Source organism: Osmerus eperlanus, chromosome 6 (assembly GCF_963692335.1).
Source record: "Osmerus eperlanus chromosome 6, fOsmEpe2.1, whole genome shotgun sequence".
NCBI lineage: Eukaryota > Metazoa > Chordata > Actinopteri > Osmeriformes > Osmeridae > Osmerus > Osmerus eperlanus.
In genome coordinates, this window is record NC_085023.1 from 5932308 (window position 1) to 5957624 (window position 25317).

At 45.1% G+C, this 25317-nt stretch overlaps 1 protein-coding gene across 1 annotated transcript; it reads left to right on the forward strand.

Moving 5' to 3' along the window:
• The first annotated feature begins 1401 nt into the window (after window positions 1–1401).
• On the forward strand, window positions 1402–24069 carry rrp12 (ribosomal RNA processing 12 homolog). The gene is made up of 33 exons (XM_062463195.1): window positions 1402–1624; window positions 2465–2691; window positions 2885–2968; window positions 3117–3193; window positions 3564–3669; window positions 6411–6527; window positions 6629–6767; window positions 6950–7077; window positions 10324–10422; window positions 10784–10987; window positions 11061–11161; window positions 11246–11360; window positions 11796–11938; window positions 12163–12284; window positions 12366–12430; window positions 12729–12891; window positions 13044–13198; window positions 16304–16371; window positions 17792–17885; window positions 18044–18202; window positions 18461–18541; window positions 18633–18738; window positions 18992–19099; window positions 19225–19382; window positions 19507–19598; window positions 19703–19855; window positions 20012–20181; window positions 20332–20439; window positions 20666–20715; window positions 21429–21507; window positions 21638–21705; window positions 22934–23016; window positions 23236–24069. The coding sequence occupies exons 1-33, from the start codon at window positions 1486–1488 to the stop codon at window positions 23336–23338; spliced, it is 3864 nt and encodes a 1287-aa protein (XP_062319179.1). The 5' UTR covers window positions 1402–1485; the 3' UTR covers window positions 23339–24069.
• Window positions 24070–25317: the final 1248 nt, after the last annotated feature.

A 25317-nucleotide genomic window follows, 5' to 3' on the forward strand; every position in this document is an offset into this window, starting at 1 on the left:
CCAGAAATGTATCCAATGGCTTTGCAAGGCAAGACAATATAGGACCCATTGGTTATATAAATGTCGTAAAAAAAAAGTCGTATTTGCAAATGTGTTTTTTGGAGAGCTGAAGGTGATGTTGACATTTTAAATCGGGTCTTACAGGGTAGTAGACACAGCCTTGGTGTCCCTATCTGCCTTCGATCTTGTGCAGTTGAGTTGGTCTGAAGATAACCACGCCCCTCTCGTTTGCATGAGAGATTGGAAATAAATACAGCACATAAATAAATGTGGTGTTCGTGTAACAGGTATGTAACGGCCGTAGCCTTGCTCCGCCAGGGCCAGTGGTGTAGTGGTAAAAATAGAGGTGGGTAAACTATGAAGTTATTTATTTATTTACAGGGTACAGGGTCGTCAACCCTCCCGAGATGAGCTTTCACGTCTGTTCCCCCCCCCCCCCCCCCCCCCCACGCATTGACCGTGAGACACTTAATTACACTTAATTAGCCTAATAATAATAATAATTAATCCATTCCGAACAGGTAGACTAATCCACAACGTGTATGTGTGTACTTCGTCGATACTGATCGGTGTCGCCGCCGCAGCCGCAAAGCATTGATTGGAGGGTCACAGACCATACAGCGCAGAAGAAATGATTCAGACTACAGCGTTTATATATTAAACAATATGCAATTTAGTCTTTGGTGTTTTAAAATTACACCAAATTTATTTCGGATTATTCCAGCGGCAGAATACGAGGCGCAGGGAACTTAGATGTGCATAAACGCACATAAACGCTATTTAGAGGTGGATAAATGCAATTTCTGCAATTTAGAGGTGGACAAACGTATTTCCGAATTTCGGGAGGTGCGTAAACCCCCCACTATATCCCTGGCCAGGGCCGTCGTTCACTGCCATCGGGAGTCGAACCTGCCACCTCTGGACTGCCAAGTGCAACCACTACTAATTACGCCAAAGAAAAGCTAGCTATTCGATGACACGGGTGGCCCATTACATACCTGAGGAGTGAGTTTCACCGATTCACACCGTTACATTCGGAAATATATGTGACGTTAGGAAATAAAAGTCTCAAAAAATAAATGTGGCATTAGGAAATAAAAGTTCCATGAAATAAATAAATGTTGTCTTTAAAAAAAAAATCATTTTGAAATAAGTAAATGTATTTATTTATTGAAGTAGGTAAATGGATATATAATTATATGATGCTATATTTATATATTTATTGCCACCTTTTTTTAATTTCAGAATTTATTTCATAGCCATATTTATGTATTTATATATTTACTTATCTATTTATTTAATTAATTATGACTAAATCGGTGTTCCATAGTCATGAAGCTAATTGTACTAACTACATCCTTTGCTTGGTCTAGTTATATAGGTCTTCGGGGAAAACAGGAGTGACGTAAATCGGAGAGCGACAGAGAGTCCTGTGATACAGATGCATGGCCGCAGAGCCAGCGTGACTTTAAAACAAGTGACAAAATGGTGAAATCTGGCAAGCTACGATCCGGGGTAGGATCAAAGCTCAAGCGATGGAAAAAAGGACACAGCAGTGACTCTAATCCGCAAACTAGCCGATTCCGACAGGCAGCGAAAGGTCGCTATTTCAGCAGTCCCTTAGGTAAGCAAGATCGGTTAGGCTCTATTCCGGTTGCACGTGGGTAGCTAGACAAGTTATGTGTCGAGCACGCCTAGCTTTCCAATAACATGCCAGAGTTCATCATTTGTTCATGAACGATGGACTAACATAACATAATTAAGACATAACTAAAAGAGGCATAAGATGGCTTCTCTCTTGTTTTGGCCACGTCATATTCTATTTCTTGGATTGATCGAGCTACTTTGTGTACCAGAGTAATTAAAAGCAGGGTAGGTAATGTTGTTGAGAAATCCTTTGTAAATATTTGCTTAAATATACTTCACATCCTGATAGAAACCAATAAATCTAAAGGTTCGACAGTAAAATGAAATCAATCCGATCTGTGGGTCTGGCAGGGCTGTGATGAACACGACCAATCATTTAAGTTCAGACAGGCACTAATGATTGGACGGCATTAATACCGAACGCAATGATTGGACAGGCTCCTTGTATGTATGTCTCCCAGCAGTAGTCAGGCAGAGGAGGGGGTGGGATATTTTGGTCTGAATCCTTTCAAACTCAAGCTAAAATTGAGTCTTGAAAGCCCTGCATTATTAGAGGACACATTAAACTAACTGTACACCGGAGTGGCAGGTCGGTTGGCTTCACCAACACAAGGAAAAGCCATATTCAAACCTGTTCCGGAGAACCCCATTTAAAAGGTTCTAAATTAAGTGTGTGTGTTTGATTGCACACTTGCGGATACGGAGTCTGATTATCTGTCACCACAACAAGCAACCTCTTTACCAGACTTGCCACCGGTAAAGATTGATCAAGATCCATTTCAGCAAATCCATGTTCATCCCTTTCCTGTGTGTCCAGAAAAGAGCGGCCTGACTGTAGACGCTCTGAAACTGCACAATGAGCTGCAGGCAGGACCCCTGGAAACCGGCCCAGGTGTCCGGGGAGATGCCTTTATGGAGCAGGCCGAGCAGGCGAGGTCAGAGAGGACCTCAGGGACTTTCCTCAGTGGACTGTCCGACTGCTCCAACCTCACCTTCCGGAAGGTCCAGCGCTACTGGGAGTCCAGCTCTGCGGCCCATAAAGAGGTAGAGAGGCTGCCTCTACAGCAAGGCTGGTTCTGCTGGGAATACACACCCCACTCAATACAGTGGGGGGTGCTGGATGATTGTAAACAATTTTTACTTGTTTGTGTGTGTGATAGTCAATGGGTGTGTGTGTAAATGAAACATACAGGTGTGTGTGACGTATTGTGTTAACTACAGCTGGTTTGTGTGTCAGATCTGTGCGGTGTTGGCAGCAGTGACAGAGGTGATCAGAGCCCAGGGAGGAAAGGAGACGGAGACAGAGTACTTCGCTGCTCTGGTGAGTGTCTGCTGGACCATGTCTCGCGCTCGCTATATATATATATATATCAGGTTTTATCTGTCAGTCCCTCACTCTCTCCTTTTCTACTCCAGAGCTAATAGTAGCTTTGTCATTAATTAATATTCTTATTGTGTGTGTGTGTTAGATGACCACTCTGGAAGTTGTGGATTCCGGAGAATCTCTGGCTGCTGTGGCCTACCTTCTCAACCTGGTCCTGAAACGGTCAGCCTCACCCTCCTTAGCCAATCACCCCTCTGCTCTCACACTCCTCAACCAATCACACTTCTACTTACACCTGCCTTAGATAAACACTTTTCTGCTCTTATACTCCTCAACCAATCACACCTCTGCTCACACTCCTTAACCAAACACTGCTCTGTTATTACACTCCTGAACCACTCATAGTTCTACTTACACTGATGCATGCTTCAGGATTTACTTTAGCGTGTTCAGATGTTGGCTGTAGTGTGTGTGTGTGTGTGTGTGAGAGAGAATGCAGTGTGAGTATGCGCATGTGTGTTTGAATGTGCAGTGTGTGTATATGCATGTGTGTGTTTTCAGGTGTTGACTTGTCTCTGTGTGTGTCCATCAGGGTTCCTACCCCTGTGCTCATTTCCAAGTTTTCAGACACGTCCAAGGCCCTGATGGACGTCCTGTCTGCACAGGCCAGCACAGAGTCTCCCCTGGCCCTCCGATGGGTGAGAGAGAGTGTGGGTGGGGGAGTGAGGGTTGGTGGGTGGGGCTAGGGTGGGTGAGGGAGGGAGGTTGGATAAGGGTTGGGTATTGAGAACCGATTCCATTTTAGAACTGGTTCCAAATTTCCAAGAACTGTGGATTCAATAACTGCGCATTTCGATTCAGTTCCTAACTTTATTACGAAGGGTATTACAATCCCTTGGTGCAATTTTTCCGTAGATGAAATTTGCAAGTTTTCTTCCGCACTATCGCTGGAGCTCCCCCTGTTGAGCCTTTCACATGGCTACAGGCTGATGGGTTGACTTGACAGCTCAAACAGGCTTAAAGGTGCCATGGCATTTTGGATGCTTTTTATATAGGCCTTAGTGGTCCCCTACTACTACTGTATCTGAAGTTTCTTTTCCCAAATTCAGAATTACAGCCACTACGAGCAGTCCCACGATGATGAATTCCTTAGGACGTGCCATTTCTGCGTCTTTAGCTTTAAATGCTAATGAGGAGGAGAGAGGCGGGGCAAGGTGGATGGTGGGGGTGGTCAAGGACAGCTTGCAACCACGGTACCATGCCATGCACTAATGTTTACAGTGGATGTATCGCAGTGGCTCGTAGACACATTGCTGTGAGATGCCTCAAATTTGCCCTTTCTCATCTGATCGCCCTGGTTTGCAGAGGTGCACACTCATTGTCACTCATCGTCATTTCATTGAGGGGAAATGCGGATATCGCCCAAATATAAAAGAAGTGTACAACACTCGCGTTACAGTGTGTGTGTATTCACACACATACTTGATGCTATCTATCTTTACAGTAGCGATAGTAACTGGGCTGTTAGCTGTTAGCTGCAGAGCTAATGTTACAGCCACATTCTAAGGGTAAAGCTAGGTAACCACCTCCATTCATCCGTCTGTCAAACTTCTGAAGTTTGTGGACGACACCACCCTCATTGGGCTCATCTCTGACAGGGACGAGTCTGATTACAGATGGGAAGCTGACAACCTGGTGACCTGGTGTAGCGAGAACAACTTAGAGCTCAATGCTCTTAAGACAGTGGAGATGGTTGTAGACTTCAGGAAGAATACAGCCCCACTCACCCCCATCACCCTGTGCGACTCCCCAGTCAACATTGGAGTCCTTCCGCTTCCTGGGCACCATCCTCTCCCAGGACCTCAAGTGGAAACTGAACATCAGCTCCCTCACCAAAAAAGCACAACAGAGGATGTACTTCCTTCGGCAGCTGAAGAAATTCAACCTTCCAAAGACAATGATGGTGCACTTCTACGCAGCCATCATTGAGTCCATCCTCACCTCTTCCATCACCATCTGGTACGCTGCTGCCACTGCCAAGGACAAGAGCAGACTGCAGCGTATCATCCGCACGCTCAGAAGGCTGCGGTCTGGCAGAAGGCTGTGGTCCATCAGGGCCAAAACCTCACGCCATAAGAACAGTTTCTTTCCATCAGCTACTGGCCTCTTCAACAAGGCCAAGGACTCATACTGACATTCATTCATTTATTTAACCATATAAGTCCATCTAATGGCAATTACACTATGCATAAGCCACCTTATCTCAGTATCTGATTGCACTATGTCGACCACTCATGCTGCTCATTCTTATTCCTATTTTTCTATATATTTCATATTTAAATTGTTTTATTCTTAGATTGTTTAGTTCTTAGAAATAGTTAAACTTTTGTACTTTTACTTAATTTAAGATTCGTATATTTTTTGTGTTTTGCACCTCCCTGCCACAGTAAATTCTGTGATTGTATAACATACATGGCAAATAAACTGAATTCTGATTCTGATACAGTAAAGCAACAAAAGGATATAGCGTTAGTTGACTTGTCCAAGGTTTGTAGCTGGGCCAAGGAGAGTTGGTAGTGATCCAGACTTTAGTTTCAGACGATCAGCAAGGCCAGTTATGTATTGGACCAAGTTGAGGAAACAGTCGTCCGTGAAATGTTTGGCGCAGACAAAACTTTGGGAAGTTGTGTCGGCGGCGCATTTCCAAAGAAAAGAAAATTAACACACTGGTTCTTCAGAGGCTTGGATGAAGGAACAAAAAAAATACTTTGGTGTTCATTTGTACATCCAAACACTGAGCAACTGCCATGTTTCGGTCGTTTGCAAGCCATGATATCTCTCGAGGAAAAAACAATATCGCTTGCACGGTCGTAGCTCATTTTCTCATGGGCGTGCCAAATTCTCTGGACGGGCAAAGCAGAAAAAGGGGAGGTAACCTTTCCCCTTATTGCCGACATAAGGGGAAGATTCCAGATCGGCCCATCTGAGCTTTCATTTTTTTTCCAAAGGCGGAGCAGGATACCAAGGGCTTGGTTTACACCTATCGCAATTTCTAGCCACTGGGGGACCATAGGCAGGCTAGGGGAACTCATATTAATGTGAAACCTCATAAAGTGAAATGTTCATGCCATGGGACCTTTTTAAGCCAAAATGTTTCTAGCTTACTGCTTCTCCATTAAATGATCGCCCGACGAAATGGAAATTATAAAACAGAACTCTATATTCTTATATTGTTCTCTCCAAAAAATCGAGAATCGGAATCAAGAACAGGATTTGAAAACCGGAATAAATCAAATTGAAACCATACCCAACCCTCGGTTGGATGGGGGGGTGAGGGTAGGTGGGGGAGGAAGAGGGGGAGAGGGAAGGGGGTGAGTGAGCAATGGACCAAGTGTTTTTTGTGAAAGTGATGTTTTCTCAAATTAAACTGTGTCTCCAGATCCTGTCATGCCTGGCTACCCTCTTGAAGAAGCAGGACGTGTCAATGTGGTCCTACCCCTCCACCCTGCAGATCTACCAAGGCCTGCTTGTCTTCACTGTCCACAGCAAGCCCAAGGTCTGGTTTAGATCCTCATGGAATCTGCAGTCAACTTGGCTCAGGGAAAGACCTCCCCTCCCCTCCCCAGGGTATACATAATTGTGTTTCCTGTCCCTCAGGTGCGTAAAGCAGCTCAGCATGGCGTGTGTTCCATCCTCCGAGGCAGTGACTTCCTGTTTACCGATGATGCCCCGCCCCATCACCCTGCTGCCTCGGTAACCGCCAAGTTCTGCATCAAAGAGATGGAGCAGGCAGGAGGTACGGACAACACTTTTCAGTTAACATCTTCATCTTCAGTCAGTCAGTCACTGTGAAGGCATTACCATAGCCTTTCCCCCTGAGAACTGTAGAATACAGATTCTTGTTTAATTTGTGTGTTTCTGTTCAGGCAGTGCAGAGGACACCAGGCTGCATGTGTTTATGTGTGTGTTTCTGTTCAGGCAGTGCAGAAGACACCACCACGCTGCACGTCCTGGGCCTGATGAAGGAGCTCTTGGTGACGTTTCCTCTGGGGGCTGTCAAGTCCTGCTGTGAGACCCTGTTACGGGTCATGACCCTCAGCCATGTGGTGAGACACACGCAAACACAGCATTAGGTACTGCTATAGACATTTGTAGGGAGACTCGATTGATGGTTAAACTGAATTGTGTTAATTAACCCTTGTGTTATCTTCGGGTCATTCTGACCCATCAGTCATTGTGACCCACCGTCGTATTGCGACAACTTTACCGCATACAAAAACAAAGTGAAGCATTTTCTTTTAACCGTTGGGCTGTCTCAGACCCCCCACATTGCGAAGGTTAAAAGAAAATTATTTTTATTTGTTTTTGTATTGGGTAAAATTGGGTAAACACAACGATGGTTTGTTATGAACCTTTGGGTCATGTGACCCGAAGGCAGCACGAGGGTTAAAAAGTCAAGTTTATTGAACTGCAGAAACACAACCACTACACCAGCATGACACAATCTTCGACACACAAACATCAGACAAACGCAAAACCACCTGGCCATGAATCAGATGGGATCAGAAGTAGTGCACGCCCAAACACCGTCTCACAAGTTCTGATTTCCATACCGCTCCATCCAACATAACACAAAGACAATGCCATACAACTCCATCTAGCATTCTAGATTGGAACCGGAGAATCCAGTAGACACCAGCACTACTCAGCTGACGGCACTGGGGCCTCATGTATAAACGTTGCGTACGCACAAAAAGTTTGCGTACGCTGGTTTTTACGCACACGGTGTGACGTATAACTGCTAAATGACTAAATGTATAAAAATTAACTTGACGTGAGAATGTGCGGGCAGTCACGGAAACCTTTGAGCAGACGTGAGAATGTGTGGACCGTCCGCAAAGTCTTGTCTGGCTCTGTAAAGTTGCGAATTCTAACTGAAAAGTGCCGAAACTCACCAAACATATAAAAAAAAAGTTTCCACTACAGTTACTGTCATACGTCTATGACGTTAACTATTCAAAAAACATAAAAGTTTGATCATTAATGTGGATGATCACATTAAATTGCCAAAACCCAAACGGGAAATGCTATATACTGTTTAATCCGCCACCACTTAATAACTTCTGTTAAACTTGAGGGTGTCAAATGAATGACAAAATCACTCAGGAAATCACTAACCCTATAGCTGCCATGCACATTTTCTCACCTCCACCTCTGTTGTTAGAACTTCAATCTCACAGTCTGTGACATTTTTCTTTTTTGCGTGTTTAGCCATTTTAATTCAGACAAAGAAATGACCTCAGGAGCGCATTTATAGTCCATCTGCATATTCAGTTATGGGAGGAGGCAAGGCGGTGTCAGTGGCTCGTTCACGTGCGGTCAATCTCACGTTGATTGGGTTTATAAAGAAAAGGTACGCAGGACCTGGCGTACGACCGATTTTATGCATGTGAATATTTCTGTGCGTAGGTACTTTTCAAGTTTTGGCCGTACGCCATCTTCTGGTATGAAAGCTGCGCAATGTTTTATACATGAGACCCCACTGGACTCTGAAGAACATCCTTCAACAGACCATTTTATCGCACACAGTTCTCAAAAGTCATTGGTCCATCCACAATGGATTTCTGATCAGGAACCACTCATGCAATGCCTCTTGCTCCTTTCCCTCATCAGCACATTCCTTAAACACAAATGATCACTTGTTGAATCTATCGATCCCCCCAGTCTTGTGACTCCAAGCTTCCTCCTTAAGTCAAAACTACTCTTCCTTAAGGCCAAACGTCCTTAAATCACAAGACCTTAGAAAATGCTGTCTTGGAAGTTTTTGAGAGAATCAATCGTTAAGATGGGTGAAGTACAGAGTTAATGTTTATTTGACGTATGACGTAAACATAACATTAACAACATAACATCATCGACACACAAACATAAAACAATAACACAGACAATTCCATAAAGCTCCATATAGCATTCTAGAATGGAACCTGGAGAATCCAGCCCACCAGCACTTCCCAGCTGATGGCCCTGAACCCCCAAGAACATTCTTCAACAGACCATTTTATAGATACGACAGTTCTCAAAAGTCATTGGTCCATCCTACGGACATGCAGCGATACCAAATCTCTTCTGTTATTGGTTAACTCCTTAGAACAATACACACAAAAAAAAATCCACATTGTCTTCAGACCAACTGCTTCTTCCTCCCTAGTAGAGCCCGACCGATAAAGGATATTTAAGGCCGATACCGATACAAATATTTGGTGATTTAAAAATCAGTTATTCCGATATCGGCCGATATAAAGAAATATTTTAAAAATCCAGAAACGCGTAACAAAACAAACTGATTTCCCTAACAGTAGTTATTTGTAGTTTACATTTAGTCACTTTTAGCAGAAGTTCTTATTCAGAGCGACTAAGTACAGGGACATTCCCCGAGGCAAATAGGGTTAAGTGCCTTCCCAAGGACACAATGTCATTTGACATGGCCAGGAATCTAACCAGCAACCTTCTGATTAATAGCCCGATTCCCTAACTGCTCAGCCATCTGACTCCTGTTATTATTTACTCACTAAAATAATGTTAATGCAGTTTCTGATAAATAAAATGTTAAAAATACAAACTTAAGATATGAAACTTAAAGTCTTTTTAAAAAAACAAAAAAACATTCATATTCATTTATCGGCCATTATAAATGCCGATACCGATAGTTTGGAAAATGCCCAATATCGGCCGATAATATCGGCCCGCCGATATATCGGTCGGGCTCTACTCCCTAGATGATAAGAACTCTTCAAGTCACTCAGACTTCACGTCTCTAGACTTCACGTCTCCTAGTTAGGTTTCATAAAACTGCAGGTGGCATCTCTGCCAAGTGGAGTTGAATCAACATTCACTGTATCAAGCTTGACCCAAATCCCTTCTACCAACTCTAAACTACTTATAAACAACTATCAAAATACATTCATTGTACATAAGCCCAACATTTCTTTCACAATGCCCATCCCTAAGGGTCTACTGCCCTGCAAGATGGTCAGCACCCTCAAATTAGCCATCTGGACTAACATCCTTAACCACCTCTTGACCTATCCCTTTCCTGCAAGCTGCAAGTTTGGCAGGATGTTTCTTATCAATCACAGTACCCTTAAAAATCTAATCATACTAAAAACACATACATTTTACATACAGCATACAATTATATTACAGTACACACACACACACACACACAAGGAACGACCTGCACTCCTACAATCTTAGGTAATACACACACACACACTGGCTACCACACACAAATGCAAACAATCGTGCACACACACACACTGTCTAATATGGTGCTTGTGTTTTCCTCTGTCTAGTTGGTGACTGCATGTGCCATGCAAGCCTTCCACAAGCTGTTCAGCAGCAAGCCCAACCCTGCCACACTGTCTGCTGAGCTTAATGCACAGATCATCACGGTGAGACGCATGCACACAAGCTGTAACATGTATTCTTACGTCTTAAGAAAACAATGCCATGTATGGAAAGCTCAAAATGTGATTCTAAAGACTTGGATCTCTAAATTTATTTTCTGTGTGTTTTGTCATGTTTAACTATCCTTTTGGGGGGGGGGGGGGGAAATGCCCTCACAAGTGCAGTGAAACTTAGTGAAAAACTTGACTGTGTGGGGCCCTTTTACTGGCCTCTATAAGGTCAAATGCTTTTTTTCATGGGCTGAAGGAGTAGATAAAACACACTTTTGAATGGAAGTGAATGGTCAGGCCTCATTAGGCTAAACAAACAAGCGTGTGTGTGTGTGTGTGTTCCGTCCTGCCCCAGGCCCTGTATGACTACCTGCCCAGCGAGGGGGACTTGCAGCCGCTGCTGGCGTGGCTGGCAGTGATGGAGAAGGCCCACGTCCATCTGGGGGTGCTACAGAGCGCGCTCAGCCTGGCCCACTTGCCCCGCCTCTGCTCCGCCGCCATGAGCTGCCTGCTCTCCCCACACACACAGGTGGTGGCGGCTGCCGCCAGCACGCTTAAGGTAGGCACGCACACACACACTCTTGCTAATGGTATTCAAAACGAATGTGTACCAGTAACCTGTGTGTGTGTAGACCCTGCTGATGGAGTGTGTGGCCCCTCACATGGAGGAGATTGGTCCCATTAATCCCTCAACCACCTCAGGGAACGCCCTCCACGTCTGCAAGATGTTCAGGTAGGTTACCACAGTAACGGAATGGAACCATATCATCGCTTCCAATGGGAAGAGACTGACTGTGTGTGTGTGTGTGCGCGCTAGCATCGTGGAGGAGGGTCTGTCCTACAGGTTCCACTCCTCCTGGCTGTTCGTGCTGCAGATTCTAGGCTGCTTCTACAGAGCTGCAGGGAAACAAGCTCACCCCATCATGACCAAGGTAACACACACACACACACACTTTATCATGACCAAGGTAACACACACCTTATCATGACCAAGGTAGCACATACTCACACGTGTGTGTGTGTGTGTGCAGGGCTGTATTGGCAGAGACCTGAATGATACAGCCCCTTTGTCACTGGTCACTCAGACACTCGTCTGGGACAGTCGTTGATTTGCACAAAAGGGGCTGTAATGTTAAAATTAGGGGTTGACCGATTATCGGCCGATATTAAGCATTTTTATGGTTATCAGAGTTTCATGTCATTAATTGTTTAGCGCTCGAGGTTAAAGGTAACGTACTTGCACATTTCTAAATTGGAGTCAGATATTAACGAGTCAATCTCCCTACCATCTAATCGAATTGTTTCACAGCCGGGGACAAACACAAGCATCTCTGGTCTTACAATTTCCTTACATGTGTGTTCCCCAGTCCCTGCAGTCCCTGGCAGACCTGCGCTCCACCCCCAGGTTTCCCTACAGCGGGGAGCTGGACCTGGCCATAGGGGGCGCTGTGGAGAGCATGGGCCCAGAGCTGGTTCTGGGGGCCGTGCCCCTAAACATCACTGGCAACGAGTGAGTATGCCCTGTCACCCCTGGCAACACCGGTAACCTCTGACAACACACTGACATCAGGTTACATCAAGTCCGGTATTGAGGCCTCTGTAACCAGTACGACATCTAATCTATTACACATACTCTTTAAAAAAGTTATCTTTCTTACACATCCACGCAGACACACAGTGAAAGGGTTGTTGCTAAGGGGACAGTGTGGTTGATAACTGGATTGTGGTTTCCAGGGATGATCTGGAGTTCCCTCGTAGCTGGCTGGTGCCTGTCATACGAGACCATGTCAAGAACACACACCTGGCCTTTTACACTTCCTACTTCCTGCCTCTCGCAGCAACGCTCCGGCAGAAAGGTGTGTGAGAGAATGCGTGACAGTGTGTGTTTGAGAGCATGAGTGTGTGTGCGTTTTCTGACCTTGTCCTATGTGTTGCAGCGCTGCAGTTGGAGCAGGCAGGACAGAAGCTTGAGGCTAAAGTCTACCAGACACTGCAGCTGCAGGTACCAACCTTACTGGCTGCTTACTGCCTGCATACAACCTGTTTACACTGGGGGCTGCCTACCTTAATACTTGTTTACACTGGGGGCTACCTACCTTAATACCTGTTTACATCGGGGGCTACCATCCTTGCTACCCGTCTACCTGTTCACTACCTGCTTACGACGTATTTACTATCTGCCTACTGCCTGTTTAGGCACTTGACTAACTGTACTACACATGGTTTTGTAGCCCTCCCTTCCCACACACACACAGATGTACCATGGTGGTGGTGTAAATGCTCCATCCCTCTGCCCCCAGATCTGGACCATGCTTCCTGGCTTCTGTGTGGGTCCGCTTGACCTGGTGGCTTCCTTCAAGGGCATCGCGCGGGCGCTAGGCAACGCTATTAACGAGCGTCCAGACCTCCGGCTGACCATCTGCCAAGCCCTGCGAACCATCATCACCAAGAGCTGCAACACAGGTAGGCCTACACGTAAAACAAACACAAATACACAGGCATAAGTAATGCCTACAGTGTCTGCACGTGTACGTGTGTGTCTATATATGTGTGTCTGTGCGTGTAAGTGTACGTGTGTAACTGTGTCTGTGTCTGACTGTGTGTCGTCACTGCAGAGGAAGAGAAGGCAGAGGTAAGGCGCTTCTCTAAGAACTTCCTGCCCATCCTGTTCAACGTGTACAGCCAGCAGCCAGGTCAGGGGGAGATCACCTCACACAGGATGGCTGTCCTGGACACCATCAAAGTCTACCTGACCATCACTGACACAGAGGTATGCATATGCATACACACATAAACATACTCACACAACCACCCATATAGAGCCACATGTACACACACAACCACACATACAGACACGTGCATACATACAGTGCATCAGGAAAGTATTCACAGCGCTTAATCTTTTTCCACATTTTTATGTTACAGCCTCATTGGGTGTGCTCAAGCCTTCGGCGAGCACAACCATTGTTCTCTGTCATATGTATTTATTATTTTCCCACCACAAAAAAATGAATATTTGCACTACATAGACAACGTCGGTGTCAAAATGTTGTCTTGTTGTCCCGATTGAGTTTAGGCTTGAATTAAGTTTTTGTGGCAAAAAGTGCCTTGTGTGGCACAATGGAACTCAGTGCTAGCCTAACTTCACAACGTCATCTTAGTTAGCAACGACGCATAGGTACAACGTTCTAGTAAGACAGACAGCGATATCAGCGAGCCCTCAGCATTAGTACCGTAGCTAAAAGTCTAGGAAAGTTGAGGCTACTTGGTTCCCCTTCGTTATTTGGTGAGCAGTCTCACGAGCCCTACTTACCCCGCGTCATGGAGCCGACCAATTAAATACTTATTTAGCACTAGCATTGCTACCTGCATATACCTACAGCTGGCAGCTGTGCTCAGTTTTGCTCCTAGATTCAGACCTAGCCCCGGTAAATTGTAACTACTAAACTCCTGCTGTGTGGGAATCGAAGGAGCTAACCCATCGAAGGGTGTACAAAAATACAGGAGCACACCGAACAATTTCCCCAGAAATTGTACCCTCTCTAGTTCCAAAATTGATTCAATTAATTTGTTTTCCTCAATTGTACACACTACCCCATAATGATAAAGTGCAAAAAGTTTGTTTCATATTTAATAGATTTGCACAAATTAAGAAGGAAAATCTAACATGTACATAAGTATTCACAGCCTTTGCTCAATACTTTGTTGAAGCACCTTTGGCAGCAATTACAGCTTCATGCTACAAGCTTGGCACACCTATTTTTTGGCAGTTTCTCCCATTCTTCTTTGCAGGACCTCTCAAGCTCCATCAGGTTGGATGGGGAGCGTCGGTGCATAGCCATTTTCAGATCTCTCTCGGGTTCAAGTCTGGGCTCTGGCTGGGCCACTCAAGGACATTCATAGTCCCAAAGCCACTCCTTTGTTATCTTGGTTGTGTGCTTATGGTCATTGTCCTGTTGGAAGATGAACATTAGCACTCTGGAGCAGGTTTTCATTTCAAGGATGTCTGTACATTGCTGCATTCATCTTTCCCTCGGTCTCCCAGTTCCTGCCGCTGAAAAACATCCCCACAGCATGATGCTGCCACCACGATTCACTGTAAAGATGGTAATGGCCAGGTGATTAGCGGTGCCTGGTTTCCTCCAGACATGACTCTTGGGATTCAGGCCAAAGAGTTCAATCTTTGTTTCATCAGACAAGAGAATATTGTTTCTCGTGGTCTGAGAGTCCTTCGGGTGCCTTTTGGCAAACTTCCGACAGGCAGTCATGTGCCTTTTTACTGAGGAGTGGCTTCTGTCTGGCCACTCTACCATACAGGCCTGATGGTTGGAGTACTGTGGAGATGGTTGTCCTTCTGGAAGGTGCTCCTTTCTTCACAGAGCAACGCTGGAGCTCTGTCAGAGTGATCATCAACCTGGTCACCTCCCTAAGACCCTTCTCCCCTGATGGCTCAGTTTGGCTGGGCGGCCAAGTCTAGGAAGAGTCCTGGTGGTTCCAAGCTTCTTCTATTTATGGATGATGGAGGCCACTGTGCTCATTGGGACCTTCAATGCTGCAGACACTTTTCTGTACCCTTCCCCAGATCTGTGCCTCGATACAATACTGTCTCAGAGGTCTACAGAAAACTCCTTGGACTTCATGGCTTGATTTGTGCTCTGACATTTACATTTTGTCATTTAGCAGACGGGAGACATTCCCCCGAGGCAAGTAGGGTGAAGTGCCTTGCCCAAGGACACACCATCATTTGTCACGGCCGGGAAATCTAACCAGCAACCTTCTGATTACTAGCCCGATTCCCTAACCACTCAGCCACCTGACATTCAACTGTGGGACCTTAGACAGGTGTGTGCCTTTCCAAATCATGTCCAATGAACAGAATTTACCACAGGTGGACTCCAAGTTGTAGAAACATCGCAAGGATGATCAGTGGAAACAGGATGCACCTAATCTCAAATTTGAGTGCAATGGCAAAGTCAATTTTGGAATAAGGCTGTAACATTACACGTGGAAAAAGTGAAGCACTGTGAATACTTTCCGGATGCACTGTACACACTCACACACAAACATACTCACACACACATACATGCATATGTACACACACTTACATACAGTATTTTTCGGAAAATATGCTGCATTTTCTATGAACCGCACCCCACCAGAATGGGAGCTTTGTGTTTGTAAATCTGAGTATAAACCGCACTGGAATATATGACGCACTTGATACGGGAACAATGATACCAAGCAATGCAAGAGTATAGGCAGTACAGCATGCCGTTGTATAACACACTTCGAAAACTAAAGTAAGTAAGTGCGTAATGTATGTTTTCTATTGGCCGGGAATTAACTAATATATACCTTGAGACGCGTGAGTTCCAAATATTTCCGACGGCCCCCAAAGCGTAAGTAATGTTTCCGAAACGGTAGCTAGCTATCTTTAGTTAGCTTCTGCGCTAAGTTAGCTAGCATAATACTCGTAGCTACAACCATGCTAGCAGACATCCCAACCTGCAAAAACTAATTTCAGGGAGGTGGCTTCACCAGCTACACATATGCGACATTACGCTGTGCGACGCTACTCTTTAACGGGTTAAATAGCATTCACGAAAAAAGTGTTTATACTGCTGTTTTGTTATAAAAACGTTCTATAAGCTGCTTCGAAATATAAACCGCACCACCACAAGAACATTTTAAAATCGGGTTATAAACAGCGGATTCATTTCCGAAAAGTACGGTTATAAACACACACACACGCACAACCAATACAGACAGACCAACACACTTGCATTAATAAGTGCATCAGTAATGTGCTGTGTATGAGACCCTGTGGTCTGTGTGAGACCCTGTGTGGTGTGTGATCTCTCTCTCCTGTCCACAGATGGTGTGTGCGTTCCTCCAGAAAGCCACAGAGAAGCTCAGCCACCCAGACAGCACAGAGTTTATAAGGTAGGACCCTGCATAGCAAAAGTCTAGGCCTATATAAAAAAGCCCTGCTAGTGGCAGAGCCATAGAAAAAGAGTTGAGACACTTCCATAGACTTCCATTGTTATCGAGGAATGTGGAAGTAAAGCGTGTCTCACGCGACCTATAGTTCCAAACATTGTATTTTCCACCGTTCAACCCCATTCATTTTCAGTGTCTCCGAAGCAAGTTAGCTGGTATATTGATGAAAATCCAGCATTTTTTCATATTTATACCCCCACATATCAATTGTTATTAGTAGTATTTCATATAGCTAGCTTTAGATAAAGTTTATCATAAGATTATAGCTTAGACTGTAGGTCTATCTAACGTAAGCAACACTTTTACCGAAGCTAGCTAGAGAGCACGTGTATCTTAACCAGAAGTCAGTTGGTTTATAGCCTGTCAAATTAGTTCTAGTTATTGGTGTTCGTTGGCATACAAAGTAAGTCTTCTCTTATTAGCCTAGTTAGTAGAGCTAGCAACAATGAATTGCAGATTAAGGGGTCCGAAGCAAGTTAACGCTAGCTGGTAAATTGATGAAATCCTGCATTTTTTCATATTTCAACCATCACATATCAATTGTTATTAGTAGTATTTTATATAGCCAGCTTAAGTTAAAGTTTATCGTAAGATATAGCTTGTTAGATTCTAAATGCAGTTAGAGCTAGACTGTAGGTCTAGTATCTAACGTAAGCAACACTTTTACTGTAGCTAGCTAGAGAGTAGGCTACGTGTATCATAGCCAGAAGATCACCGGATCACTGCAAACAAAAGGAGTGGAAGAACACTGGACTACATTTGCATTTAGATAAAGTAAATATAGTTGTTAATAATAGTTCATTATTTTCATATGAAGAACAATGTAAATAAATGACACCCCTTGATTGGAAATGTAGGCTACCTAGATGTTGACTTCAGTTATTACAATTAATGATATACGCCACTGGGAGGCGCTGATAACAACACAATAATGCATGTGCATTAGAGACGTAGGAGAGTCTACAACGGTGGCTCATGTGCACGCTTAAATTCAGTCACACAAATAGGCTGCTGTTGTGCTTTTGTTATTTTTTATTTCTCTCTCACATTGGTGAGAAGCCTATATTCACATTGGTGAATATAGGCTATATTTAAAGGTAGACGGCAATGTATAAGATAATAGATGGAGATACATTTTGAGTGGATTTAGGGGAGGGGCCTCGAGCTCCGACTTTGTGGGGAGGCCTCTGCAAAGTCCCGGCCGCTACTGGGTAGGACCCTCCAGACAGATGATGCAACAACAACAATTTTGCAAACAACTTTATCAATGTGACTGAGACTCACCTTTTCTCTTCCTCTTCGTCTCCCTCCTTTGCCTTTTTTCTCTCCTCTCCCTTCCTCTTCTCCAAATGTCTCCTTTCAGGCTGTCAGTGATGGATCTTATGGTTGCCATGGCACCCCAGGTGGACCAGGTGACCATGAGCAACACCTTTGAGCTGATCAAGCCCCACCTGGAGGTACACTCGCGCATCCATACACACCTACACACTCACATACCTACACACAGACTCATATCCATACATGCACACACTCGTACACAAATCCACATACACTCATGTACACACACATACACATGGACTCGCACATAGTATGTAATCAGCCTGTGTGTGTTCAGAGCAAGGTGGCCAGCATGCAGAAGAAGGCGTACCGAGTGCTGGAGGAGATGTGTGGAGGAGAGAGAGACGAGTGCAAGGCCTTTGTCCTGTCTCACCTGGAGACGCTCAAACACGTTCTGCTGGAGACCCTGAAGAATGCCTCCTCACCTGCCAAGAGGGTACGAGCTGTGTGTGTGCGTGCATTATAGTGGGAAAAAGAGATGTGTATGCATGTGTTTGTTAGAAAGCCTGTTTGTGTGTGTGTGCTGGAGAGAGAGAAATTTGCTAAATGCATGTGTGAATATTGTTACGTGTGTGAGATTGTTTATGTGGTGTGAGAGGGTTGGAGAGATGCAGACCTAGCAGGTGTAGGTTGTTTAACTATCTCTCTCACTTTACCCCTCTTTCCTCTCTCTCTGCCTCCCTCCCTCTTTCAGCCCAGACTGAAGTGTCTGATCCACATAGTGAAACAACTAAGTGAGGAGCACACAGACTTCATCACCGCCCTGATACCTGAGGTACACTCTCTCACACGCACGCAAACATCTGTCTGTCTTTACTAAGACTGTGTGTCTTTACTTAGACTGTGTGTGTCTGTGTGTGTGTCAGGTGATTATCTGCACTAAGGAGGTGTCTGTCGGAGCACGTAAGAACGCCTATGGTCTACTGGTAGAGATAGGAAACGCTTTCATGCGTTTCCATGGCAATGCTAAAGGTAACACACTGCAGCATAAACACACATGGAAGCCATAGTCATCCATGTTTTCTAATAGTGCTTCTAAAATAGTGCTTTTCCAATAAAGCTTATTTTCTCTCGTTCTCCTCTCTTTTCCCCCTCTCCTCTCCATTCCCCCCTACTCTCTTTCTGTCTTTCTCAATCCCCATCATCTCCCTACTCTCTCTCTATCCCCCTCTCTCTATCCCACTCCCCTCACTACTTCTCTCCCTACCTCCCTCCCCCCTCTCAGAGGCTCTCCAGCAGTACCTGCTCCTGGTGTATGTTGGTCTGACAGGTTCTGTTACCATGATCACCTGCACTGTCCTGGCCCTCACCAGGCTGCTGTTTCAGTTCAAAGGTCAGTGCACCTGTGTTTGGGTTTCAGCTTACCTTGTTAGCTGGAAAGAGGAAAGCTCAAAAGAGTTTTTTTAAGTATATGTGTGTGTCTCACGACTGCGTGTGTATGCGCGCGTGTGCATCCAGACTCCATAGACATGTCCACCATGGAGGAGTTGTTGCACAACGTGTGTATGCTGCTCAGGTCTCGTACCAGGGAGATCGTCAAGGCTTCCCTCAGCTTCATCAAGGTCATCCTCTTTATCATGGACCCAAAGACCCTGGCCTCACATGCCACCGCAATGGTAGGACACACACACACACACACACACACACAAAGATGGTATTACATTTGTCTCCCTCTCACTCTGCCCCTGCCTCCTCCCTCTCTTAATCTCTCTCGCCCCCCTCTCTACCTCACTCTAACAGATGGAGGGCATTGGGAGCATCCAGGATGATGTGAGGAGACATTTCAGGACCAAGCTGAAGAACATCTTCACAAAGCTCATCAGGAAGTTTGGGTAAAACTTCCTGCTGCATTCTGCTTAAGTGTGTGTCCTCTGCTGTGTGGTGTTTCAGTGTGTGTAATCTCCACAAAAAAATCTCTCCCCCCCACCCCCTCCAGGTTTGAGCTGGTGAAGAGCATGCTTCCTGTGGAGCATCACAAGGTTTTGGTGAACATCAGGAAGGAGGAGGCCCGCTCCAAGAGACGCCAGCAGGCTGAGGACCAGGACGGCTCAGAGAGTGAGGACGACATGCCTACAGCCAAGGGGGAGAGGTACAGACCCGTACCTGGCTATATACACACGCACATAAATATATACACACAAACACACGCACGCATGCATGCATACACATACTGACCAGTCCTGTCCTAACCTCCAAAAGTAGCACTGATGTATTTCTCGTCACTCTGTCTCTCTCTCCCTCCCAGTATTGAAGAAATCCTAGCAGAGTCAGACAGTGAGCCATCGGACGATGAAGGAAAGGCCAATAAGACACAACGGAAGGCTGGCAAGCAGAAGGGCCGGGCCTGGCTGAAGGAGGGGCAGGGAGATGAACCACTCAACTTCCTGGATCCCAAGGTGTCCCAAAGAGTGCTGGGTAATGTCGTTTTTACTGTCATTGATTTAACTGTTCCAGTTATTTTGTTCCACCATTTCGGCATGGCAGGATTTATAAATAGTTTTGCGGCCTGTTGACAACATGGTTGGTGTTGCTGACATGGTGGTTGTTGTTGTTGTTCTCCTCCAGCCACCAACCCTGATCTGAAGAAGAGCGCCAAGAAGAACCACGGCTTCAAGGTGACGTCTGATGGACGACTGATCATCAGAGAGGATGAGGATGGAGAAGTCAACAAAGGTAAGGAGGAAGGGGTAGAGAGCGGGTGGTTAGGGCGGGCTGTGAAGAGGGAGGAGCTCCGGTTTTCACTTTTCTCTGGGGTGGTTCTAACTGAGCTGTTTCTCTGGGGTGGTTCTAACTGAGCTGTTTCTCTGGGGTGGTTCTAACTGAGCTGTTTCTCTGGGGTGGTTCTAACTGAGCTGTTTCTCTGGGGTGGTTCTAACTGAGCTGTTTCTCTGCTCCACAGATAAGGAGGGAGAGATGAAGGACATCCTGGAGGAGGCTGGAGTCAAGGCAGTGAGTTCCTCTGGATCACGGTCCTGTCTGCTAGGACTAGAACTAATACACCTGTTAAGACTTGAACTAGTTAGCCTGGTCCTAACCAGACCCTTGTACATTTCATTTGTACAGAGGGTCTGGGATTGCTCCATTGACAAGCGTTAACTTCCTTGAAGGCGGGTACTCTGTTGAAGTTTAAGACTATTGGATCTGCCCAGAGCCACTCTAATCTGCCATAACCAAACCCTAGCCAACTCCTTCACCACTAACAGAGCGAGCTGGAAAATCTAACTTTTCCCAAACCCCGTGGGGAAGAGGGCCACAACAGCATGGTCACCAACAGAACTCAGCAAAGATTGTTCTTAAACTTCTGGATATTCGGCAGCGTTTCCACAACGGATCGAATGGCTTCGCTCGCATCTTTCTCCGCTGCCATTACTGAACTACAACTCAAAGTAGCGCACGACATCAACGTTATCGTTCTCAGCCACTCCCTCTGTTCGCTGATTGGACCACCAAAAATGTGGTTTGCAAAAACCGAGTAATATACCGAAATCCCAGACCTAGTACAGAAGCAAAATGAAAATTGAACGGAAGTATGCAGGAGGGTAGAGCCAGGTTAAGAACTAGTACCTCTGGACCATGGTCCTGTCTGTTAGGACTAGAGCCAATACACAAGGGCTGGGTTGACTCTGGTTCTGAACTCTCCTCTGCTCTTCTATCACCCGCAGAAGAAGACCCAGAAGAGGAAAATCCAAGATGGCAGCTTTGATGATGACATGGACATAGAGCCTCAGCTCAAATACAAAGGTAGGATCAGAACCCAACTTCTGGCACAGGCTATGTGTGTGTGTGTGTGTGTGCGTGTGTGTGTGTGTGCGTGTGTGTGTGTGTGCGTGCGTGCGTGCATTCTGTAATGTTTTGTACTCTTCCTCTCCAGCTGGTGGCTCTGGCATACACAGACCTCTGGGGGGCAGCAGAGACACGGGTGGAGACTACAGGTCCAAGGTGAGGGGGGACACTCTTACACAAAGATGCACTCACACACACTCTTTACACAGACGCACTCACACACACTCTTTACACAGACGCACTCACACACACTCTTTACACAGACGCACTCACACACACTCTTTACACAGACACACTCACACACACTCTTTACACAGACACACTCACACACACTCTTTACACAGACACACTCACACACACTCTTTACACAGACACACTCACACACACTCTTTACACAGACACACTCACACACACTCTTTACACAGACACACTCACACACACTCTTTACACAGACACACTCACACACACTCTTTACACAGACACACTCACACACACTCTTTACACAGACACACTCACACACACTCTTTACACAGACACACTCACACACACTCTTTACACAGACACACTCACACACACTCTTTACACAGACACACTCACACACACTCTTTACACAGACACACTCACACACACTCTTTACACAGACACACTCACACACACTCTTTACACAGACACACTCACACACACTCTTTACACAGACACACTCACACACACTCTTTACACAGACACACTCACACACACTCTTTACACAGACACACTCACACACACTCTTTACACAGACACACTCACACACACTCTTTACACAGACACACTCACACACACTCTTTACACAGACACACTCACACACACTCTTTACACAGACACACTCACACACACTCTTTACACAGACACACTCACACACACTCTTTACACAGACACACTCACACACACTCTTTACACAGACACACTCACACACACTCTTTACACAGACACACTCACACACACTCTTTACACAGACACACTCACACACACTCTTTACACAGACACACTCACACACACTCTTTACACAGACACACTCACACACACTCTTTACACAGACACACTCACACACACTCTTTACACAGACACACTCACACACACTCTTTACACAGACACACTCACACACACTCTTTACACAGACACACTCACACACACTCTTTACACAGACACACTCACACACACTCTTTACACAGACACACTCACACACACTCTTTACACAGACACACTCACACACACTCTTTACACAGAGACACATTCATACAAAGACACAAACTCACACAGAGAAACACACACACACAAACTACAGTACACATTCTGTAAATCCCCCCCCATGTGTCTGAGTATGTATGTGTGTGTGTTCACTCTCCAGAAAGGAAAGGGAGATGTGAAGAAGAAGGGCAAGGTTGACCCGTATGCCTACATCCCCCTGAAGAAGGCCCAGCTCAACCGCAGGTATACACACAATTACACACACCGTCACACCACACACTGCTACACAAACAGTTACAACACACACTGGTACACCACACATGGTTACACACAATGTTACACTACACACTGTTAAACTACACACTGTTACACAACATGCTGTTGCACTACATACTGTTACACACACTGCTACACACACTGTTACACTCAATACTGTTTGTGTGTGTTTCTGTGTGTGTGTAGGAAGCGAGCCAAGATGCAGGGTCAGTTTAAGGGCATGGTGCGAGGTGCCCAGAAGGGGGCGTTGTCTGGAAAAAAAATGCAGAAGAACAAGAAGAGGGCTTGACATGCTGCTGCTGCCAACCAACCAGTCTTGGAGTAGAGTGGTGATAGCAGCCAATCAGCATGGACTATGCAGCAGACGTTGGAGGCTGTAACATAGGGAGTGTTCTGCTAATGTTTAAGCTTGTCCTGGCTCTCTGAGATCATTCAGGGGACCAGTGTCTGTTTAGAATGTGTATCTATTTACACCACCCCACCCCCCTCAACACTCATACGCAACAAGTGTGTGTGCATGCGTGTGTTTGACTGACTGTAGGTTGGCTCTCTTGCTCAATTTCCAATTTTTTGTATTGGCCCCTTTTTCAAGTAATTTAACCGACCGTGTATGTGTGCGTCACACATTCAGTGTGTGTGTGTGTGTGTGTGTGTGTTTGAGCATGTATTCATGAGAAAGTGTGTGTATACCCTAGTGTAACAGTTTTTGATTGGTATCCCGATCCACAGTTACACATGTGGAATCTATCAAATATTGTTTGTGGAGAGAAGCATATATCTCAGAAAATATATGTATGTATCCTGCTGAAAAGGATGGATTTCTTGTTGCCAATGTGTGAAAAAGGAAATAAGGTGGTGTTGCTCATTTTGACCACAAGAGGTCACTTAAGACCATTTGAACTTCAACATTAGAAAAGAAAAAGAAAAGAGGAATAAAATAAATGATTGATTTTGGTTCGGTTTACAGCGCAAATGTAACAGTTGCAGTGAAATATGTTAATAAACTATATTTGACTCCTGGACGTTTTATACATTTTCTTTAATGGTTCTAAAAGTACTGTTATTAACTGTACATGAGGTCAGGCTACAGTACACTTCAGTCACATGAACTGCTTCTAGAATGATTAGGAGACATTAAAAGAGAGAGTGGGGGAGAGCTTGTGTGCGCCTCGCGGGGAGAGACACAGAGACTCAGTCATTCCTGTAGACTGTTTCCTAGCTGGATCTGTGTTAAAACAACATTCAGTTAAGGGGAGTACAGCTGAACCAGAGCTATTCAAGTTATTCAGTTACTTTCAGCACACACACACAGTCAACACAACACTGCTACTGTTCACTGTCCTCTGCAGGCTTGACTCAGATCCCTGTGCAGTCCTTATTTACCCTCCCCCTCTTTCTCTATTTGGTGGATGGGCATCTCTATCCCCCTCTCTCTTCTCTCTTTGCACCCAGTAAACTAAAGTGTGTGACTGCGGGAGAGTGAACTGTTATCATACCAATCCACCATTCCAAGCCTGCATGCTTTTTTTTACCGCCTGCTTCTAGAACATTCCCATGCAAGTTGTGGTGAGCCGACGTCTGGAGTGTGCTAAGTAGGATCCTGTAGAACAAAACATTCCATATAGTACCAGAGCATTCCAGATATAACTCATCTCTGCTCCATAAGGTTTGGTTTTCAAAATGAGATAGTTATCTTCCTCGAAAACAATTCGATTTGGAAACTTAAAACATATATTTGGAATCTTTTCAAATGAAGGTTATGTGTATTAAACATAGTTGTGGAAGAAAATATATATTTGTTTTATTTTTGCATAGCGTAGCATGTACAAAATGACCTCCAGTGATTTAGTGGGAGAGCTAAAGAAGAGAAACGTGTTTTAATCAACAGTTTATGAATCTCGCTCTGACAGGATCTTTTTCTGGAAGGAAGGACAATTCTCCCATGTCCTCTGGTCCACCGTTTAATTAGCTTGATGAAACCGTGGCAGGGGACAGGAAGCATGACATCATCCAGTTTAATCTGCTAAAACACTTAGTCAATAAACATTCCACAAGGTATTGGTCTCCATCTCTCTCTTCTGTCTCGTGCACTATCTCTCATCTATCTCTCATCCATTCCTCTTCTTTCTACATCAGTCTCTTCACCATATCTTTTCTTCTCTTTTCTGTTTCTGTCCTTTGTCTTTCTGTCCTTATCTCTGTTCTCTACTGTCTTTCTCTCCTTTTCATCTTCTCTCTGTCTCTTCCAACACTGAATGAAAACACAAG